Genomic DNA, 17,981 nt, shown 5'->3' with positions numbered 1-17,981 from the left:
ACACGTGACAATATCTTCTATATCTTGAATTGTTTAAATGATATATATAATAAAATAATCATTTTATAATAATCTTAGCCACGTTTAAATGTGTCTAATTTATTTCTTTCATTCCGTATACACAAACAGGTTACGTATATATTATCAATAAGTTGTTAAAAGAAATATTAACGGCAGTAATTTAAGTGTATTATTTAATAAACTATCACATTTCCTATCGTAAACTATAGTTGCTGTCAACATAAACTCCTAAATCCTTTCAAAACAATATTGTGCGGTCTCGTTTTGATTGAACGCTTTAATCTTCTGCGTCATCACCGCGCGCCCGGTCCAACATGGCGGACTTTGTTTAGATGTTATTGATCTCCGGTGTCCAGTATATCCAGAATCCCTGAATTCGACGTTTATTTTTTGAGCTCGTCCATCATGAGCGACGAGGAGAAATCAGAGACTCGTAACTTCTTCATGGGCTACGATGATCTGAGCGACAGCAGCAGTGACTCGGAGAGCCGCAGTGGGCCTGAAGCCACGGCCTCGTCTGCCCCAGCCGAGCCGCAGCAGAGCCTCAAACGCGCCGCGGAGCCGCTACCGAGACCCGACGAGCTGTTCCGCTCCGTCAGCAAACCCGCATTTCTCTACAACCCGCTCAATAAAGCCATCGACTGGGACAGCAGAGCCGTCAGAGCGCCGGAGGAGGTCAGTTTATATCACCAGCATTCACTGTTTCATCATCACATCACATAACGGGCTAAAATACTGCCAGTACACTCTTGACAGACACCTACATTTACTGAAGACAATTTGGATGACTGAAGAAAACGTGAGAGGGGTTTGCCGTGGCAGTTGCTAGGGTGTACTGAGTGGTTACTAATGTGTTCCGGGAGGTTGCTATAGAGTTGCTTGGATGTTGGTTGCTAAGTCGTTGTTTGCCCGTTGCTGAGTGGTTGCTAGGCAACTATCAGGCTGTTCTAAATGGTTGCTAAGGTGTTCCTTAAATTCTATTCCTCAGAGCTTTAGTCATAGTGGACAGCATTACAGCGCGTTCTATTTCCATAATGCGTGACGTCACGGGAACACTTTTAATTGTCTATTTTAGTGGAGTGAATGACCCTGAAATACTTTATTTCTGGCTTTGTTTCAGCCTCCTAAAGAGTTTAAGGTGTGGAAGAGCAGTGCGGTTCCCCCGCCGCAGTCCTACGTGACGGAGGAGAACAAGAAGAAAGCTCCTGCTGGAATGGACATGGCCATCAAATGGTCCAATGTGTACGAGGACAACGGAGATGACGCCCCTCAAGCCCACCGAGGCCCCGCCCACTTTCTGCCAGAGGAGGAAGAGGAGGAGCAACAGCCAGACTCTGGTAAAACATGTTCGTTTATTCTGCTAGCAGTTGGGACTGGGCGATACGAAAACAATTTCATACCACGATGTCTACTTGACGATAGATATCACCATATAGTAACGTTTCTGTAACGGGCCGCACAATACATCACTTCAGCATCGATATCGCATTAGTTGTAGAGAACTACAGTTACTGTAGCTGTTGTGTTACCATAGCAACTATATAATTACCATAACTGATTAATTACTACTGTTGTTCTGTTACCATAGCAACTATACAATTACACCTATAGATCTATTACTACAATTGTTATTACTATAGCAACTATAGAATTACCACAGTTGATCTATTACTACTGTTGATGTTACTATAGCAACAATAGATCTATTACCTTAATTGTTGTTACCCTAGCAACTATAGAATTACCACAATAGGTTTATAACTACAGTTGCGTTACTATAGCAACAATAGAATTACCACAATAAATCTATTACTTCAATTGTTGTTACCATAGCAACTATAGAATTACCACAATAGGTTTATTACTACAGTTGCGTTACAATTGCAACAATAGAATTACTACAATAAATCTATTACTTCAATCGTTGTTACTATAGCAACAATAGAATTCCCACAATAGACCTATTAATACGCTTGCATTACTATAGCAACTAAAGAATTACCGCTATAGATCTACTACAGTTTTGTTACTATAGCAACTATAGAATTACTGCTATATATATATTACTACAGTTGTGTTACTATAGCAACTGTAGAATAACCGCTATAGATCTATTACTACAGTTGTGTTACTATAGCAACTGTAGAATTACCGCTATAGATCTATTACTACAGTTGTGTTACTATAGCAACTGTAGAATTACCGCTATAGATCTATTACTACAGTTGTGTTACTATAGCAACTGTAGAATTACCGCTATAGATCTATTACTACAGTTCTCGTATTACCATAGCAACTATAGAACTACAGCAACACATCAACTCCTATAGTTGATGCGATACCATGGCAACTACATAATCTCCACAACAGATAGTTATTTCTTCGTTAGTTAATTCCCTGAGTATTTTGCTGTAAAGTACATAAACACTAAATAATTTACTATAAATGACTGTAGTTTTGGTGACACATGGCTCAGGGGCTAGCCCTGTGGCCTCACAGCAAGAAGGTCTCTGGTTTGAGTCCCGGCTGGGTTAGTTGGTGTTTCTGTGTGGAGTTTGCATGTTCTCCCCGTGTTGGTGTGGGTTTCCTCCGGGTGCTCCGGTTTCCCCCACAGTCCAAACACATGCGCTATATACGCTGTGTGTGTGTGTGAATGAGTGTGTATGGGTGTTTCCCACTAATGGGTTGCAGCTGAAAGGTGGTTCATTGCGTTGGGGCGTTTCCTAATGCATAAGGGAACTCAGCTGAATGATTTGCTATAGTTCAGCCACAGCATTTTAACTATATATATATTCTCGCACACTCCTGCATAACAGTTATAATAATCACTATTGTAAGCAGAGTAAATCATTGAAGCGGATGAATGATCTCGTGTGTGCTGCGTCCCTCAGATGACGACTCCTCATCGAAGCTCAGTAAATCTGCTAAGAAGCGGCGTGTGGAGACGTTCCAGCAGAAGGAGAAGCGCAAGAGAGACATCGGCCAGGCCACGTCTGATAAGAACTTTGTGGAGGAGGAGAAGCGCATCCTCCGCCAGTGTCTGGACTGAACAGAGAGAGTGTGTGTGGGTGTCTGAGTGCGTGTGTATGTGCGCGAGCAAGAGAGTGTATGTGTGTGTACTGGTTTTGGTGGTTTACAAGAACACAAACATGTATAATGTCATGGGTATGACCCAGTCTCACTCTATTAATTCGGTTAATGTGGACTTTTCTTGTGTCCTCATAATTCAGAATGCTGTAGAGTCCTGCATAAGGGGGTTTTCCACTTTCAGTATTGTCCACAGGTGTGTGTGAGGGCTGGTTTAGGAGTAGGGCTTATCAGAAGCGATTTACTATAAAAAATGCATAAGCCTGTGGAGAGTCCTCATAAACCACCAATACCACTGTGTGTGTGTGTGTGTGTGTGCATATGTATGAATGTAGGTGTGTGTGTGTTTGTGCATGCATATGTGTGTGTGCGTGGTGATGTTCACCCTTCAACTGATTTTAATGTGTAGATCTTCATCTTCAGGAGGATGAGGAGGAGTATAGCAGCACTATGAGTCTCGGACACTTTAAATATAATATCTCGGAATCACACACACACACACACACACATGTGTAAGGAGTGTTTGTTGAGGACAGTTCCCGCAGGCTGCTGTAATGATGTGTGTGTGTGTGTTGAACATCACTGTAAGTATGATTGCTGATGTGGACTGTAGATGTACAGCAGTTTCTCCTCTGTTGATCATATCTGATGTTCTCTGTGTGTGTTTGATGATTTGTAGATCCTCATCTGGATAAAGAGCTTCTCTCCCAGTCTCTCTCTCCGTCTGTGTGTGTGTGTGTGTGTGTGCTGGTGGTGAGCGGTCACCAGGGGGCGACACTGACTGACATTTAATCTCTGCACTCACAGCAAACCTGTAGACACTATTAAATGTAGAAAACCCCATTAAGTTTGATTTTAAAGCGTTCTGAATTATGAGGACACCAGACAAGTCCTCATAAACCAGCTAAATAGAGTATATATGTAAAGAAATAGTATATTATATATATTGTTATATTTTATTTATAAATGTAAATTAATAGCACACAAAACTCATTCATTTTCCTTCAGCGTAGTCTCTGTTTATCAGGGGTCACCACAGTGGAATGAACCGCCAACTATTCCAGCACATGTTTTATGCATTGTATGCCCTTCCAGCTGCAACCTAGTACTGGGAGGCACCCACACACACTCATTCTCACACACACTCATACTCTACATCCATTTAGTTCAGTTCCCCTATAGCGCATGTGTTTGGACTGTGGAGGAAACTGGAGCACATGGAGGAAACCCACACCAACACGGTTCCCCCCCAGTCCAAACACATGCGCTATAGGGGAATTGATTAACTAAATTGGCTGTAATGCATGAGTGTGTGTGGGTGTTTCCCAGTGTTGGGCTGGAAGGGCATCTGCTGTGTTAAACATGCTGGATAAGTTGATGGTTCATTGCACCGTGGTGATCTCTGATTAATAAAGGGAATAAGTCAAAAACAAAATGAATGCATGAATAAATCAATTTGCCGGTGCATGAAATGAAATCTCTGGAGTGTGTGTATGTGTGTGTGTGTGTGTGTGTGTGTGTGTGTGTGTGTGTGTCCTGCAGCTGATCTGCCTTCGTTTTTAAATCTGCACCCTTTGAAATGAAAATAAATATGGAGATGAAATATGTCATGTTTAAGATGCAGGTAGATTATATTGAAGAGGGTAAATGACTAATTAAATGTAAATGTGCAAACATGCCAACAACAATAGTGCTTATAATGCTGTACTACTGGATACACTGGCATATAAATAGTGTGTGTGATCAATGTGTACGTGAATATGTGAAGTGTTGGAACATTTCCCTGGAAAGTGAACTGGATACAGGGTCAGAACTCTGCTGTGTGTGTGTGTGTGTGCGTGCGTGCGTGCGTGCGTGCGTGTGTGTGTGTCAGAGCAAGATTGCGTGAGACTTTTTTGTGTGTTAGTGTGTGTGTGTGTGTGTGTGTGTGTGTGTGTGTGCAGTGCTGTCTCTGTGTTCCTGCAGGTTGACAGATGAAGGAAGCGTCTGTATTTTCTCCCGGGAGTGTGAGCAGATCAGAGGGATTCCTGGAGTTCTGCAGGTGAAGCTGCTGATAATTAATGTTAGTTAGAGTTAATGATGTGCTTGTGTTTTATCTGTATTATTGTTATAACCTTCAATAAAATACAAGTAATCCTTCAGGACACCCGGCTAAACCCTAGTAACCATCCTTGTAAACCTACAGAACCCCCTGGTAACCATCTAGAACACCCTAGGAAGTCCTTAATTACCATACAAGTAGCCATATAGAACTTTCTTAAAAGACATCTTAGTAACCATCCAGAGGATCTTAAGTAATAACACCCTGGTAACCATCTAACACCTGTACAACTCCTTAGTAACCATCCAAATCACCATAACTGCTCCCTGGTAACCATCTTGATAACTATTCAGAACACCCTAATACCTCCCTAGTAACCACTCATCGTAGTTTATGTGTATTACCCATAGTAATTTGTATTCAGAACAGACTTGAAACTGCCTGGTAACCATGCAAATCACCATAACTACTCTCTAGTAACCATCTTGATAACTGTCCAGAACACCCAAACAAGTACCAAGTAACCGTCATTGTAACCAGAACCATCAAGAAAACAATCCTGGTAACTATATGAAACACCCCAAAACTCCCTAGTAACCATCCATAATACCCTAACAACTCCTTGGTAACAATTCAGAATACCCTAACAACACCCTATCCACACACTATCTTTGTTACCATTCAAACCACACTCACAACCCCCTGGTAACCATAGAAAACAACTTCCTAGTAACCATCCAGAATACACTAACAACTCTTTAGTAACCATCCAGAATACCTTAGCAACTCCCCGGTAACTATCATAGTAAGCATCCAGATAACCCTAGCAACTCTTTGGTAACCATCATAGTAACCATCCAGAATACCCTAACAACTCCCCAGTTACTATCTTAGTAACCATCCAAACCACACTCACAATTACCTGGTAACCATAGAAAATAACTCCTTAATAACCATCCAGAATACCCTAACAACTCATTGGTAACTATCCAGAATACCCTAATAATACCCTAGTTACTGTCTTAGTGACCATCCAAACCATCACAACTCTGGTAACCATAGAAAACAACACCATAACAGCTCCTTAGTCTCCATCCAGAATACCCTAACAACTTCCTGGTCTTCATCTTGTTAGCCATCTTGATCACCCTAACAACTCCCTAGTAACCATCTAAATAAGCATCTGAACACCCTAGTTACGCTCTGACTACTGCACAGCATTTGACAGTGTTGCAGTTGTTGATCTGTCGCTAGGTATTGATAACTCGAGCAGAAACAGACACTGATGTGCACACTTACATATTTACTGCTGTTTACTTGGAGGTGTGTGTGTGTGTGTGTGTGTGTGTGTGTGTGTACGCACATTTCTGCATGTGTGCATAGATGAACATCTGTTTTGCGGGTGTGTATTGTTTGAGTGTGTGTATTGTGCATACGTATAAGTGTGTGTGTGTGTGTGTGTGTGTGTGTACGCACATTTCTGCATGTGTGCATAGATGAACATCTGTTTAGCGGGTGTGTATTGTTTGAGTGTGTGTGTGTGTGTGTGTGTGTGTGTGTGTGTGTGTGTGTGTGTGTGCAGTGGTGCAGCTGCTGCGACTCCCTCCTCATTGTTCTTCAGCTCTTTGACACTCAGTTTATGGGGCGTCTGCTGCTGCACCCCGATTCTCACCGACGTAAATTATCAGAACACACACCCGTCTGGACGAGGACACCGTCAACACACACACACTCACACACACTCAAATGCCACACAGACTCAAACACAATACATACACACTCAAACTTAACACTGAGATTCAAACAACACACACACTCAAACACAACACATACACACTCAAACACACACTTAATCAAACACAACACTCAAAATTACACACGCTCAAACACAACACACACATACTTAAACACAACACAGACACACACATACACACACACACATACTTAAACACAACATAGACACACACAAACAAATGCACACACACACACAAAAGCACACGCACCCAAACACAACACAGACACACACACAGATACACGCACTCAAAAGCACATGCACACAAACACACACTCAAAAGTGCACACACACACACACAAATGCACACGCACCCAAACACAACACATACACGCACACAAACACACACTCAAAAGCGCACACACACAAATGCACACGCACCCAAACACAACACACACACACACAAACTCGCACTCACAAATGCACACACACCCAAGCACAACACAGACACGCACACACACCCAAACACAACACTCACACACACAAACTCACACACACTTAAACACAATACAGACAGACAAGCTCAAACCCACACACATCCAAACACAACACAGACACACACACATGCTCAAACACAACACAGACACACACAACCAAACACAACACAGATACACACACATGCTCAAACACAACACAGACACACACAAACGCACACACAACCAAACACAACACAGATACACACACATGCTCAAACACAACACAGACACACACAAACGCACACACAACCAAACACAACACAGATACACACATGCTTGCTCTCTCTCACACACACACAAAACACACACACACACACACACACACACAAGCTAAACAAAAGTCGATTTTACACATTGGAACAATGCACACCTGCAAACATATGTTCGTCTGTGTACATACACATAAACGAATGTCCACACACACACACACAATACAAACCCACAAACAGATGTTTATCTGTGCACACACATAAACTGACACATACAGTGATGCACAAACACACACACACACACACACACACGCATCCTCTGTGTTTTTGAGCACTGTTCTGCTACAGGCTGCGACATGCGCACAGATGCTCAGACAAGACTGAAGTGTGTGTGTGTGTGTGTGTGTGTGTGTGTGTGTGTGTGTGTGTGTGTGTGTTGGGATGTTGTCAGATGCATCCCCCTGATTTCTTAACTCTTCATGCTAATCTGTCTCCTGACTCCGTCACTGCAGAACATTCCTGATGGAGAGGCACAGATGCGACCCCAGTGCATGATGGGACAGGCAGACCCCGGGTTCGAGATGTTCAGATAAAGCGCTCTTTCACAGCGACACACACCAGATCATGATAAAGACGCTTCACACACACTTTCATACATGCGTTGGGCTGCATTAGTGCTTTAATCTAGAGCAGGGGGAGAAGTGTTGAGCATGTCACTGTTTCCTCTGCAAGCGCATCTCCAAACGTGCTGCAGACTAGACATTTTCACCACATGTTGATAACAGCCAATGAAATCAATATGTGCAAAGAAAACAAATCTGATTAGTTTACAAGAGGAAATCTGTGTGATAAACTGACGCAGGAGAAAAGGTATTGAACACATGAAGATAGGAAGGCCCCGACAGCACACCTGAGCAATGCATGTGACTTCATGTGACGGACTTTACACAGTGTGCAAATCTTGCTGCTTCTGTGGGTCTCATCTGTCACACCTGTGCTTTATTCTGTATTCTCTATTGGATTCGGGTCAGGTGATTGGCTGGGCCATTCTGCAGCTTGGTTTTCTCTCTCTGTCTCCTTGGCTGCTGATCATTGTCTTGCTGAAATGTCTTGATCTTCATCCTCCTGCTGATGTAGATGTTGGACTGAAGCAGAAGGGCAGAGGCTTTCTGAAGATCTACTGAGAGAGTTCAGCTGCTGTCTGGGCCTTCACTGCAGATCTACACCTGCCTTCATGTGTTTTACACAGAGCTCCATTTTGGTAAACTAATGACTTTTGTTTTCTTTTCCTATATGGATTACTCTGGTTGTTATCAACATCTGGTGAACATTTCAGCTCTTTTAGACATACGTTTACTGAGAATAATGGTGACGAGGTTGAGACTTAATCCCCTACTGTACGTTTAATATGATTACGTCAGATACAGGACATCGCTGAACATTTGATGAGGTAAATGTGTGAAGTATTGAATGTTTTTGTGCTTATTATATTTTTTTAATACATTTTTTTTCCACCTGTGTGTAGATGATCCATCATTTTCATGGTTCTTTAGTTGCAGCTGTACTTTGCCATCGCAGAGATACTATTGTAGTTTTTAGTCATGTATGAGTGTTTGTTTCGCTGTGTTTCTGTGCGAGAGTGTGCACGCTCACATTAGTGCGCTTTATTAAACAGAGCTGATAAACATGAGCAAAATCTGTCCTGTGCAAGAGACTTCAGGCACTATTCTAAAGCTTTTTGTCTAATTAATTAGACCCCAATTGTCTTCATAATAGTTATTAGTGGATTGTTGATATCAGCTAAACAGTCTGTTAGATAAGTTAATTTGTTCAAATGCTCATGTGAGAAGAGATAGAGTTATCATCAGCATAAAAAAGTGGAAGCATACAGTGTACACTTAGCGGCCACTTTATTAAGTACACCTTAATAGTACCTTGTCGGATCCCTTTTGCCTTCAGAACTGCTTTAATACTTCATGGAGCAGATTCATCAAGCTACTGAACATATTCCTCAGAGATTTTGCTCCATATTGTCATGATAGCATCACACAGTTGCTGCAGATTTGTTGGCTGCACATCCATGATGCCAATCTCCCGTTCCACCACATCCCAAAGCTGCTCTATTGGATTGAGCTCTGGTGACTGTGGAGGCCATTTGAGTACAGTGAACTCATCGTCATGTTCAGCAGTCTGAGATGATTGAGCTTTATGACATGCTGCGTTATCCTGCTGGAAGTAGCCATCAGAAGATGGAGACACTGTGCTCATAAAGGGATGGACATGGTCAGCAGCAATACTCAGGTAGGCTGTGGCGTTGATGCTCAATTGGTACTAATGGACCCAAAGAAAATCTCCCCCACACCATTACACCACCACCACCAGCCTGAACCGCTGATACAAGGCAGGATGATCCATGCTTTCATGTTGTCTGAACCGAGCATCTGAATGTGTCAGCAGAAATGGAGACTCATCAGAGCAGCAACGTTTCTCCAATCTTCTATTGTCCAGTTTTGGTGAGTCTGTGTGAATTGTAGCCTCAGTTTCCTGTTCTTAGCTGACAGGAGCGGCACCCGGTGTGCTCTTCTGCTGCTGTAGCCCATCCGCCTCAAGGTTGGACGTGTTGTGTGTTCAGAGATGCTCTTCTGCAGAGCTCGGTTGTAGCGAGTGCTTATTTGAGTTACTGTTGCCTTTCTATCAGCTGGAACCAGTCTGGCCATTCTCCTCTGACCTCTGGCCTCATCAACAAGGCATTTGCGCCCACAGAACTGCCGCTCACTGGATGTTTCCTCTTTGTCGCAGCATTCTCTGTAAAGCCTAGAGATGGTTGTGCGTGAAAATCCCAGTAGATCAGCAGTTCATATAGAGTTAGCATCATAAGCATAACAGTTAACACAGAGCCTTGCAGCATTCCACCGTGTGCTTTTATCAATATGATGCCTCCTGATGTGTGATTCATGCGCTGTTTGTGGTGTGTGTGTGTGTGTGTGTGTGTGTGTGTAAGTGTGTGTGTGTGTGCAGGAAAAGCGTGAGTCAGAGTTTAATCTGAGGATCTGGAGCTGCTGAGACTTGCCGTGTTGATGATCTATGTCTCCGACAGGCTCCGACAGGCTGATGAACAGCAGCGCGCCATATCAATGCAGAGCGGATGGGCTGTCATCTCAATAATGCCCTCATACATATGCTGTGATTATCCTATTGAGGCGTAATCGTCAGCCTGTTAGTCAGAACGAGTGTTTGAACAGCCCTGATCATTATCGCTAATATAAACCCATCTCCAGCTTTGGACAGGCGCATAAATTAATGCTGCCGCTTCCAGCCAACATGGAGCTTAATCAGGCAGATTACACCGCACATTACGCCACAATTACACTGAGAACTACAACACTATTACAGGAATTACTGATATTAATAGACGTGTGGGCGGCACGGTGGCTCAGTGGTTAGCACTGTGGCCTTACAGCACTAAGGTTGCTGGTTTGAGTTCCGGCTGGGTCAGTTGGTGTTTCTGTGTGGAGTTTGCATGTTCTCCCCGTGTTGGCATGGGTTTCCTCCGGGTGCTCCGGTTTCCGTTTTTTTTTAGTTGAACTGGAATAAAATTTTTTTTTCTAAAACTGTAAAAACGGCTGTAGCCTCTATTATTAACCCTTAATGATTATTGATTAATTACCCTAATTACCCTAGTGAAGCCTTTAAATGTCACTTTAAGCTGTATAGAAGCGTCTTGTAGAATATCTAGTCTAATATTATTTACTGTCATCATGACAAAGAGAAAAGAAATATGTTTTTAGAAATTAGTTATTGGTAAATATTTAAAATATGTGAGTTTGTTGACTAAATATATATATATTAAATGTTAGCATTTATTACATGTAAAAAAATTGTTAGATATTTATAAAAAAATGTAAATAACTGTTTTCTTATTGTATGTAGTTTCAAATAAAAATTATTACTACATTCATTATTGCTTTTATTACTATTACCATTAATAATAATAATAATAGTATTTATAGTAATAATTGTTGTTATTATTATTAATATTAATATTATATTTATTAGTGATTTCTGAAGGATCATGTGATTCTGAAATGAAGCGGAAAATCTTTCAAATCATTAATTTATTCATTCATTTATTCATTTTCGTTTTGGCGTAGTCCCTTATTAATCCGTGGTCACCACAGTGGAATGAACCGCCAACTTATCCAGCAGGTTTTGACACAGCAGATGCCCTTCCAGCTTCCCTGCAACCCATCTCTGGGAAAATCTTTAAAATCACTGGACTACATTATTTACTTAAATTATAGACTACTTTTTGTTATTTAATAATATTTGACAATTCTACAATTTGTTCTGTATTTATGATTAAATAAATGCAACTTTTGTGAGCAGAAGCTTATTATTATTATTTAAAATTATTTATTATTATTAACATTTAAAAATCATACTGACCACAAACTTTTGACCAGTAGTGTGTGTGTGTGTGTGTGTGTGTGTGTGTGTGTGTGTGTGTGTGTGTGTGTGTGTGTGTGTGTGTGTGTGTGTGTGTGTGTGTGTGTGTGTGTGTGTGTGTGTGTGTGTGTGTGTGTGTGTGTATGTGTGTGTGTATGTGTGTGTGTAATAAATGCATGTTACTGGGTAACTTAATGGTATTTTTTTTACATATTGGATAGATAGAGGTGCATAAATAATATTTGATTGAGTGTGGATAAATAATAACTGTAGTTCATTACCTAAGCTTATTTGTATTTTCATGATAAACATTAGTGTTGTTGTTATCTAAAGAGTTTTACTCAACTGCTAGTAGCTGTAAGTGTTCCTGTGTGGTGTTGCTGAGGAGCTGCAGAGCTGCATGTGGAGTTTGTTTGAGCTCCGCCTCTAAACCTTTAACCCCCACAGAAACTATCTGAACTATTTCAACACACACACACACACACACACAGAGCGAGCGAGGGGAGGGGGGAGACTGTGAATGTGTGTTGTGTGTGTGTGTGTGTGTGATCTGATTTCAGTGGATCATGGAGCTGCGCGGTGACCGCGGCGTGTCGGAGTCTCCTGGCCGCACAGACGCGCTTCTCGCTCGGTTACTTCTGCTCCGGAACGCCGCTGAACGGAACTAACGCTGGAGGATCGGACCGGTACCGATGGCTGATCCTCTGCGGAGGACAATTCTAGCCAAACTCAGGGGCAAGAAACCCAAAGGGAAAGACGCGAGCCGGGAGAGAGAAGGTAAAGCAAAAGTTTCTCAAACGCAGACAGAGAGGGGTTATATTTCAGATGAGATGCGGGGTGAACCGAGCTGTGTGACCGGGATCCGGGCGCCGGGTCTCGGCTATAGCGCGGTTGCGGCGGCGGTGCGAGTACACCGGAGCGGGGGCTCAGAGTCCGGGGGTCCCGCAGGCGAGGCGGTGGATCGGAGCGAACAAACCGAGCCGAAGCGCTTCCACACTGTCGGAGACTCGATCGGCTTCGGAAACTGCGATTTAAACCCCAAAACAGAGGCTTTAAAGCGAGCAGATGGTCAAGATATCGAGAATAAAGACGCGAATGTTACAGCTCTCGAGCAAAAGGCCGGGAAAAACATCACCGAGCGGAGCTCAAAACTCAACTCCGTGTTTGATTATATTGACGGAAGCGATTTAATTCGAGTTCTAGAGGAGTATCGCGGAGCTTTCAGCATGCCAGCGTTACAAAGTCCAACTTTTTTCCCCACTGATCTGGAACTAACAGCGGCCCCCGGGCGGAGGGAAGGGGCCCCTCGGCACCACTCGGTGGACAGCGAGGACGACGATTATTATGATAACCAGATTCTGCCCTTTTATGAGTCCTGCACGCAAAACAACTGCGATGACAGACAGACAAACACTACTGAACAAGCAGAGTCCACGCAGGAGACAGACCGGCTGAAGTCGCAGCTCAAAGAGGCCTATTATCTGCTGATAAACACCATGCACAACATCAGCCTGGATGGTCAAGTGGAAGATAACGGATTTGTGGATCAGGCGAGCAGCTCGAGTCGCTCTCACGATAGCGTTAGCACACAATCCACCGATAAAAGTGATGTGTGTCTGTCTGAAGAGCGCAGCGGTCAGCAGCCGTTCGGCTCGGACTCTGCGTTCTTTACGTTGGTTGCTCGGTCGTGTGGCGTGGGGTCTTCGCAGAGTAGAAGTTTGCAGAATATTCTCAAAGCGAACACCAAACCGACGCTGCAGCGCTCAGTCAGCGATAGCAGAGTCAAATATTCCTCGACTGCAAACACTTACGAGGAAGCTTCGCTTTCCAGTGTGCGAATGGTTCGCAATGATAGCGCAAACTCTAGCGAAGATCGTAAACACCAGTCAGTCAGCGATGCGATGGTGCCGAAACAGCCCGGCGTCACCGTCAACAAGATGCAGGAGTGGATGCAGAAGGGCCGCGTCCTGTCCTCAGAGATGAAGCAGAGGATCATGGGATCCTCAGCGAGAGCCAATCACAGCGGCCGGATGCGGATCGGAGCAGGTATGGATGATGCGGACCAGCCTGAAAATCACTGGCGGATACTCTGGGACGTCTGGGTGCCTTTAACTGGTGGCGGGATTTTACTCTGCTTTCTAACAGTGGCGGTTCTGGTGGTGACAAGCTCGGCCAAATTCGTAATAACGCAATAATTGAATATTTAAATAAAAAGTTTGTTCTTCTCTAAACTGAACAACAAGCGGTCAGTGATGTGTTCCAGCACATGCAAATCAGTTGTGGAAAAACACGTCTGTTGTAAATGGAGGAAAAGTAAGGGCTAATGTAGATCCAGCCGGCGGCTCTTCAGAATACAGCACTGCAGGATCATCAGCAGCTCCTGTGGAAGACTGAAGGGTTTATTCTGAATAAGCACCGGCGGGATCTACATTATCCTGATTATTACATAGAGACTGGACACTATCAGACACTAAACACTCATCTGAGCTCTTTAATGAAACGCAAAGCTTGAAGAGAGAAAAATGGCTGAATGGAGATACACTAACCTACTTATTATTATTATTATTATTATTTTCAGTAATATTTGTAGTACCCATATAAGTCTGTCTTTAATCCAACGCAATCTCACGGCAATTCGTAACTTTTTGATTTAGTGGCTAATTCGTATGAATGGGTACAATCTAATTCGTAATATTTAGTGGATAATATAAGTATAATTTACAAGATAATTAGACGTAAAACAAGCGAGCGATTGGTCCATATTTTTACATTTCTGTCCAGAGAGTTCATGTTTTGATCCTCGATTGGTCTCTCGCAGTCAAGTGATGCGATTTCGCAGGTCAGAGTTCACCAAGCTTGAACTCTGCAACTCAGCGATGTGCGAAACTTGATGCACAAGCTTGTGTTTCTGGTCTGACATATTCGCGTACACATGAATGGAAGTCTACGGGGAGAGAAGTCCAGTGTGACCACAGATTAACCTGGTCTATCTGATGACGGGCAATAATGCACAGCTGAAGTGTTGATGTGAAGCGGAGTGTTTGTTGCTCCTCAGGTGTGCATTATTGGCTCATGCTTCAACAGAGCAGTGAGTATTGTTCTGCTCATACAGTGCTCAGCATATATCAGTACACCCCTCACAAATCTCTCATTTAAACTCAGATTTTACCATAGTAAGCTCTACAGTATATGTGAGCACATGCATTCGTTTAGTCAGAACTCAAGACAAATCTGGAGCTCATCTAACAAAATAACTTACGCTAATGGTTCAAAACTAGTACAGCCACTTTTATATGTTAGAAAAATGGCAACAAAATAGCAGAAATGAAAAGAAACTAAATATAAACATATTTATTTGACATGTTGTAGTTTGTCATTTTTTGCAATATTTTGCCTGCATTTTAATGCTTTATTTTTGAATTTCTAAAGATGTTCTGTGACTGAAACATTATTTTAATAAATATTTTTGTTTAGTTAATCTATTTTGTTGAAACGCACCAATATACAGTTGAAGTCAGAATTATTCACCCCCTGTTTATTTTTCCCCAATTTCTGTTTGTCAGAGAGCAGATTACTTCAACACATTTCTAAACATAGTAGTGTTAATAACTCATCTCTAATAACTGATTTATTTCCTCTTTGTCATGATGACAGTAAATAATATTAGACTAGATATTCTTCAAGACACTAGTGTTCAGCTTACAGTGACATGTAAAGGCTTCACTAGGGTAATTAGGGTAACTATTAGGCAAGTCATTGTATAACAGTGGTTTGTTCTGGAGACTATCAGAAAAAAATAGCTTAAAGGGGCAAATAATATTGACCTTAAAATGGCTTTAAAACTATTAAAACTGCTTTTATTCTAGCCGAAATAAAACAAATCAGACTTTCTCCAGAAGAACAAATATTATCAGACATACTGAGAACATTTCCTCAATCTGTTCAACATCATTTGAGAAATATTTAAATAAATATTATTTAAATATAAATAAAATTTAAAACTCATATATGCTGAGCACTGTACTACTGTTCCCGGTCTGGTTATTGGTCTCGTTTACTCTCTAATGATGACTTTTGCTGCTTGTTCAAGCTAATTATTGAAATGAGAGGGTACAACTGATTTGTTTTATCTTCAATCCACTTAAATTTGTTAAAACTATTAAGTTAACTGGGGCGACGCAGTGGTGCAGTAGGTAGTGCTGTCGCCTCACAGAAAGAAGGTCGCTGGTTCAAACCTCGGCTCATTTGATGTTTCTGTGTGGAGTTTGCATGTTCTCCCCGTGTTGGTGTGGGTTTCCTCCGGGTGCTCCGGTTTCCCCCACAGTCCAAACACATGCGCTATAGGGGAACTGAGTAGGCTAAATTGTCTGTAGTGTATGAGTGTGTGTGTGTGTGTGTTTCCCAGAGATGGGTTGCAGCTGTGGGCATCCTCTGCATAAAAATGTGCTGGATAAGTTGGTGGTTCATTCCGCTGTGGCGACCCCGGATTAATAAAGGGACTAAGCTGACAAGAAAATGAATGAATGAATGAATAATATTAAGTTAACTTTAATGCCTTCATGTTGTCCAGCACAAATCCACTGTGTTGAAGCAGCATTGTGTACTGTATAACACTCTGCATAGAAACCTTCCTAAATGTAGACACTCACCCGAATAAATGTAGAGGTTTTTAAAGGTTTATGATAATATAATGCACCGGTAATGACCCTGGGCTCCACACAATCAATTTGAGTTGAGACAACATGAAGGAATTAAGTTAGCCAGCATTCGTTTTTACAAATTTAAGTGGATTTAACAAAAAGCAATTAAGTTATCCACCCCAAAAAACTCAAGAGTTGTATTGCTTCCGCTCATTTAATTCACAGCTAATGTCAGAATTATTCGCCCTCCTTTGGATTTTTATTTCTGCTTTAAATATTTCCCAGATGATGTTGAACAGATTCAGGAAATGTTCACAGTATGTCTGATAATATTTGTTCTTCTGGAGAAAGTCTTATTTGTTTTATTTGGGCTAGAATAAAATCAGTTTTTAATAAACTCATGTTAAGCTCAATATTATTGGCCCCTTCAGCAATATTAGTGTTGGATTGTCTCCAGAACAAACCACTGTTATACAATGACTTGCCTAATTACCCTAACTTTACCCTAATTACCCTAGTGAAGCCTTTACATGTCACTGTAAGCTGAACACTAGTGTCTTGAAGAATATCTAGTCTAATATTATGTGCTGTCATCATCAAATAAATCAGTTATTAGAGATGAGTTATGAACACTGTTATGTGCAGAAATGTAATCTGCTCAGTGTTAAACAGAAATTGGGTGAAAATAAATCAAGCGGTCTGATAATTCTGACTTCATCTGTAAGTAGTTTGAACAAGTATGTCTCAGTTTAGTGGATCTTTAACTATAATATGATAATAGCTGCCTACAGCTGTGCAGATTCTGCTGTGCGGTGTGTGTTTCTGTCTGTTGCGGTTCAGATAAAGCAGTTCATGCTGGAATTAAAATATAAAATCTAGAAAAGGGGGTTTGTATTAGATTGCAGGTTGCTGTATCCAGTATTGGCTGATATTCAGTAGACTGTGTGCAGTAGCTCTGGATCAGCCGAGTGTAGTGAAGTGTTGTGTCCCGGGCCTCCAGCCTCTCTGTGCTCCAGAACCGCCACTGGTGTCTTCATAACTAACAGTGTTTCCTGAAGCTGACCGCTTTCTGTCCGCTAACACACTCACTCACACACACACACACACTCACTCACGCAGGCTTGTGTTTTGGTGATGGTGGTGTGTGTGTGTGTGTGTGTGTGTGTGTGTGTGTTGTGTTGAGCATGTGCAGCAGACGCTCAGAGTGTTGAGCTGATTGTGCTGCTCGTCGAGTGTGCGAGCAGACGGTCAACACTGAGTGTGCTGGAG

At 42.1% G+C, this 17,981-nt stretch overlaps 2 protein-coding genes and 1 long non-coding RNA gene across 18 annotated transcripts in view; 2 read left to right on the top strand and 1 right to left on the bottom strand.

Moving 5' to 3' along the window:
• The first annotated feature begins 326 nt into the window (after nt 1-326).
• zgc:65873 lies at nt 327-4,718 on the top strand. The gene is given in 3 exon segments (NM_200542.4): nt 327-696; nt 1,142-1,358; nt 2,913-4,718. Coding segments are annotated over 3 exon segments (645 nt in total). The 5' UTR covers nt 327-426; the 3' UTR covers nt 3,071-4,718.
• LOC147838305 (uncharacterized) lies at nt 918-1,976 on the bottom strand. The gene is made up of 2 exons (XR_015524197.1): nt 1,798-1,976; nt 918-1,707 (listed from the first exon to the last, which is right to left on the bottom strand). It is a non-coding gene; the product is annotated as an uncharacterized LOC147838305 (long non-coding RNA).
• Nucleotides 4,719-12,630: 7,912 nt separating the features above from the next.
• The window catches only part of syde2 (synapse defective 1, Rho GTPase, homolog 2 (C. elegans)), a 41,331-nt gene continuing 35,980 nt past the window's right edge, over nt 12,631-17,981 (top strand). For 8 of the 16 annotated variants that reach the window (XR_015524190.1, XR_015524189.1, XR_015524188.1 and 5 more), the window contains exon 1: nt 12,631-12,849. Coding sequence is in view for 4 of the 16 variants with exons in the window: in XM_087307935.1 (XP_087164061.1) it covers nt 12,765-12,849 (85 nt within the window). In the remaining 12 variants the exon portion in view is untranslated. Of the gene's footprint in view, nt 14,119-17,981 lie in introns of all 16 variants that reach the window. The other 8 variants (XR_015524184.1, XR_015524182.1, XR_015524181.1 and 5 more) reach the window with 1 other exon arrangement.

Source organism: Danio rerio, chromosome 23 (assembly GCF_052040795.2).
Source record: "Danio rerio strain M-AB ecotype USA chromosome 23, GRCz13ab, whole genome shotgun sequence".
Classification (NCBI taxonomy): domain Eukaryota; kingdom Metazoa; phylum Chordata; class Actinopteri; order Cypriniformes; family Danionidae; genus Danio; species Danio rerio.
The sequence above is the reverse complement of the archived record's forward strand: the minus strand, read 5'-3'. Positions and strand labels throughout refer to the sequence as shown.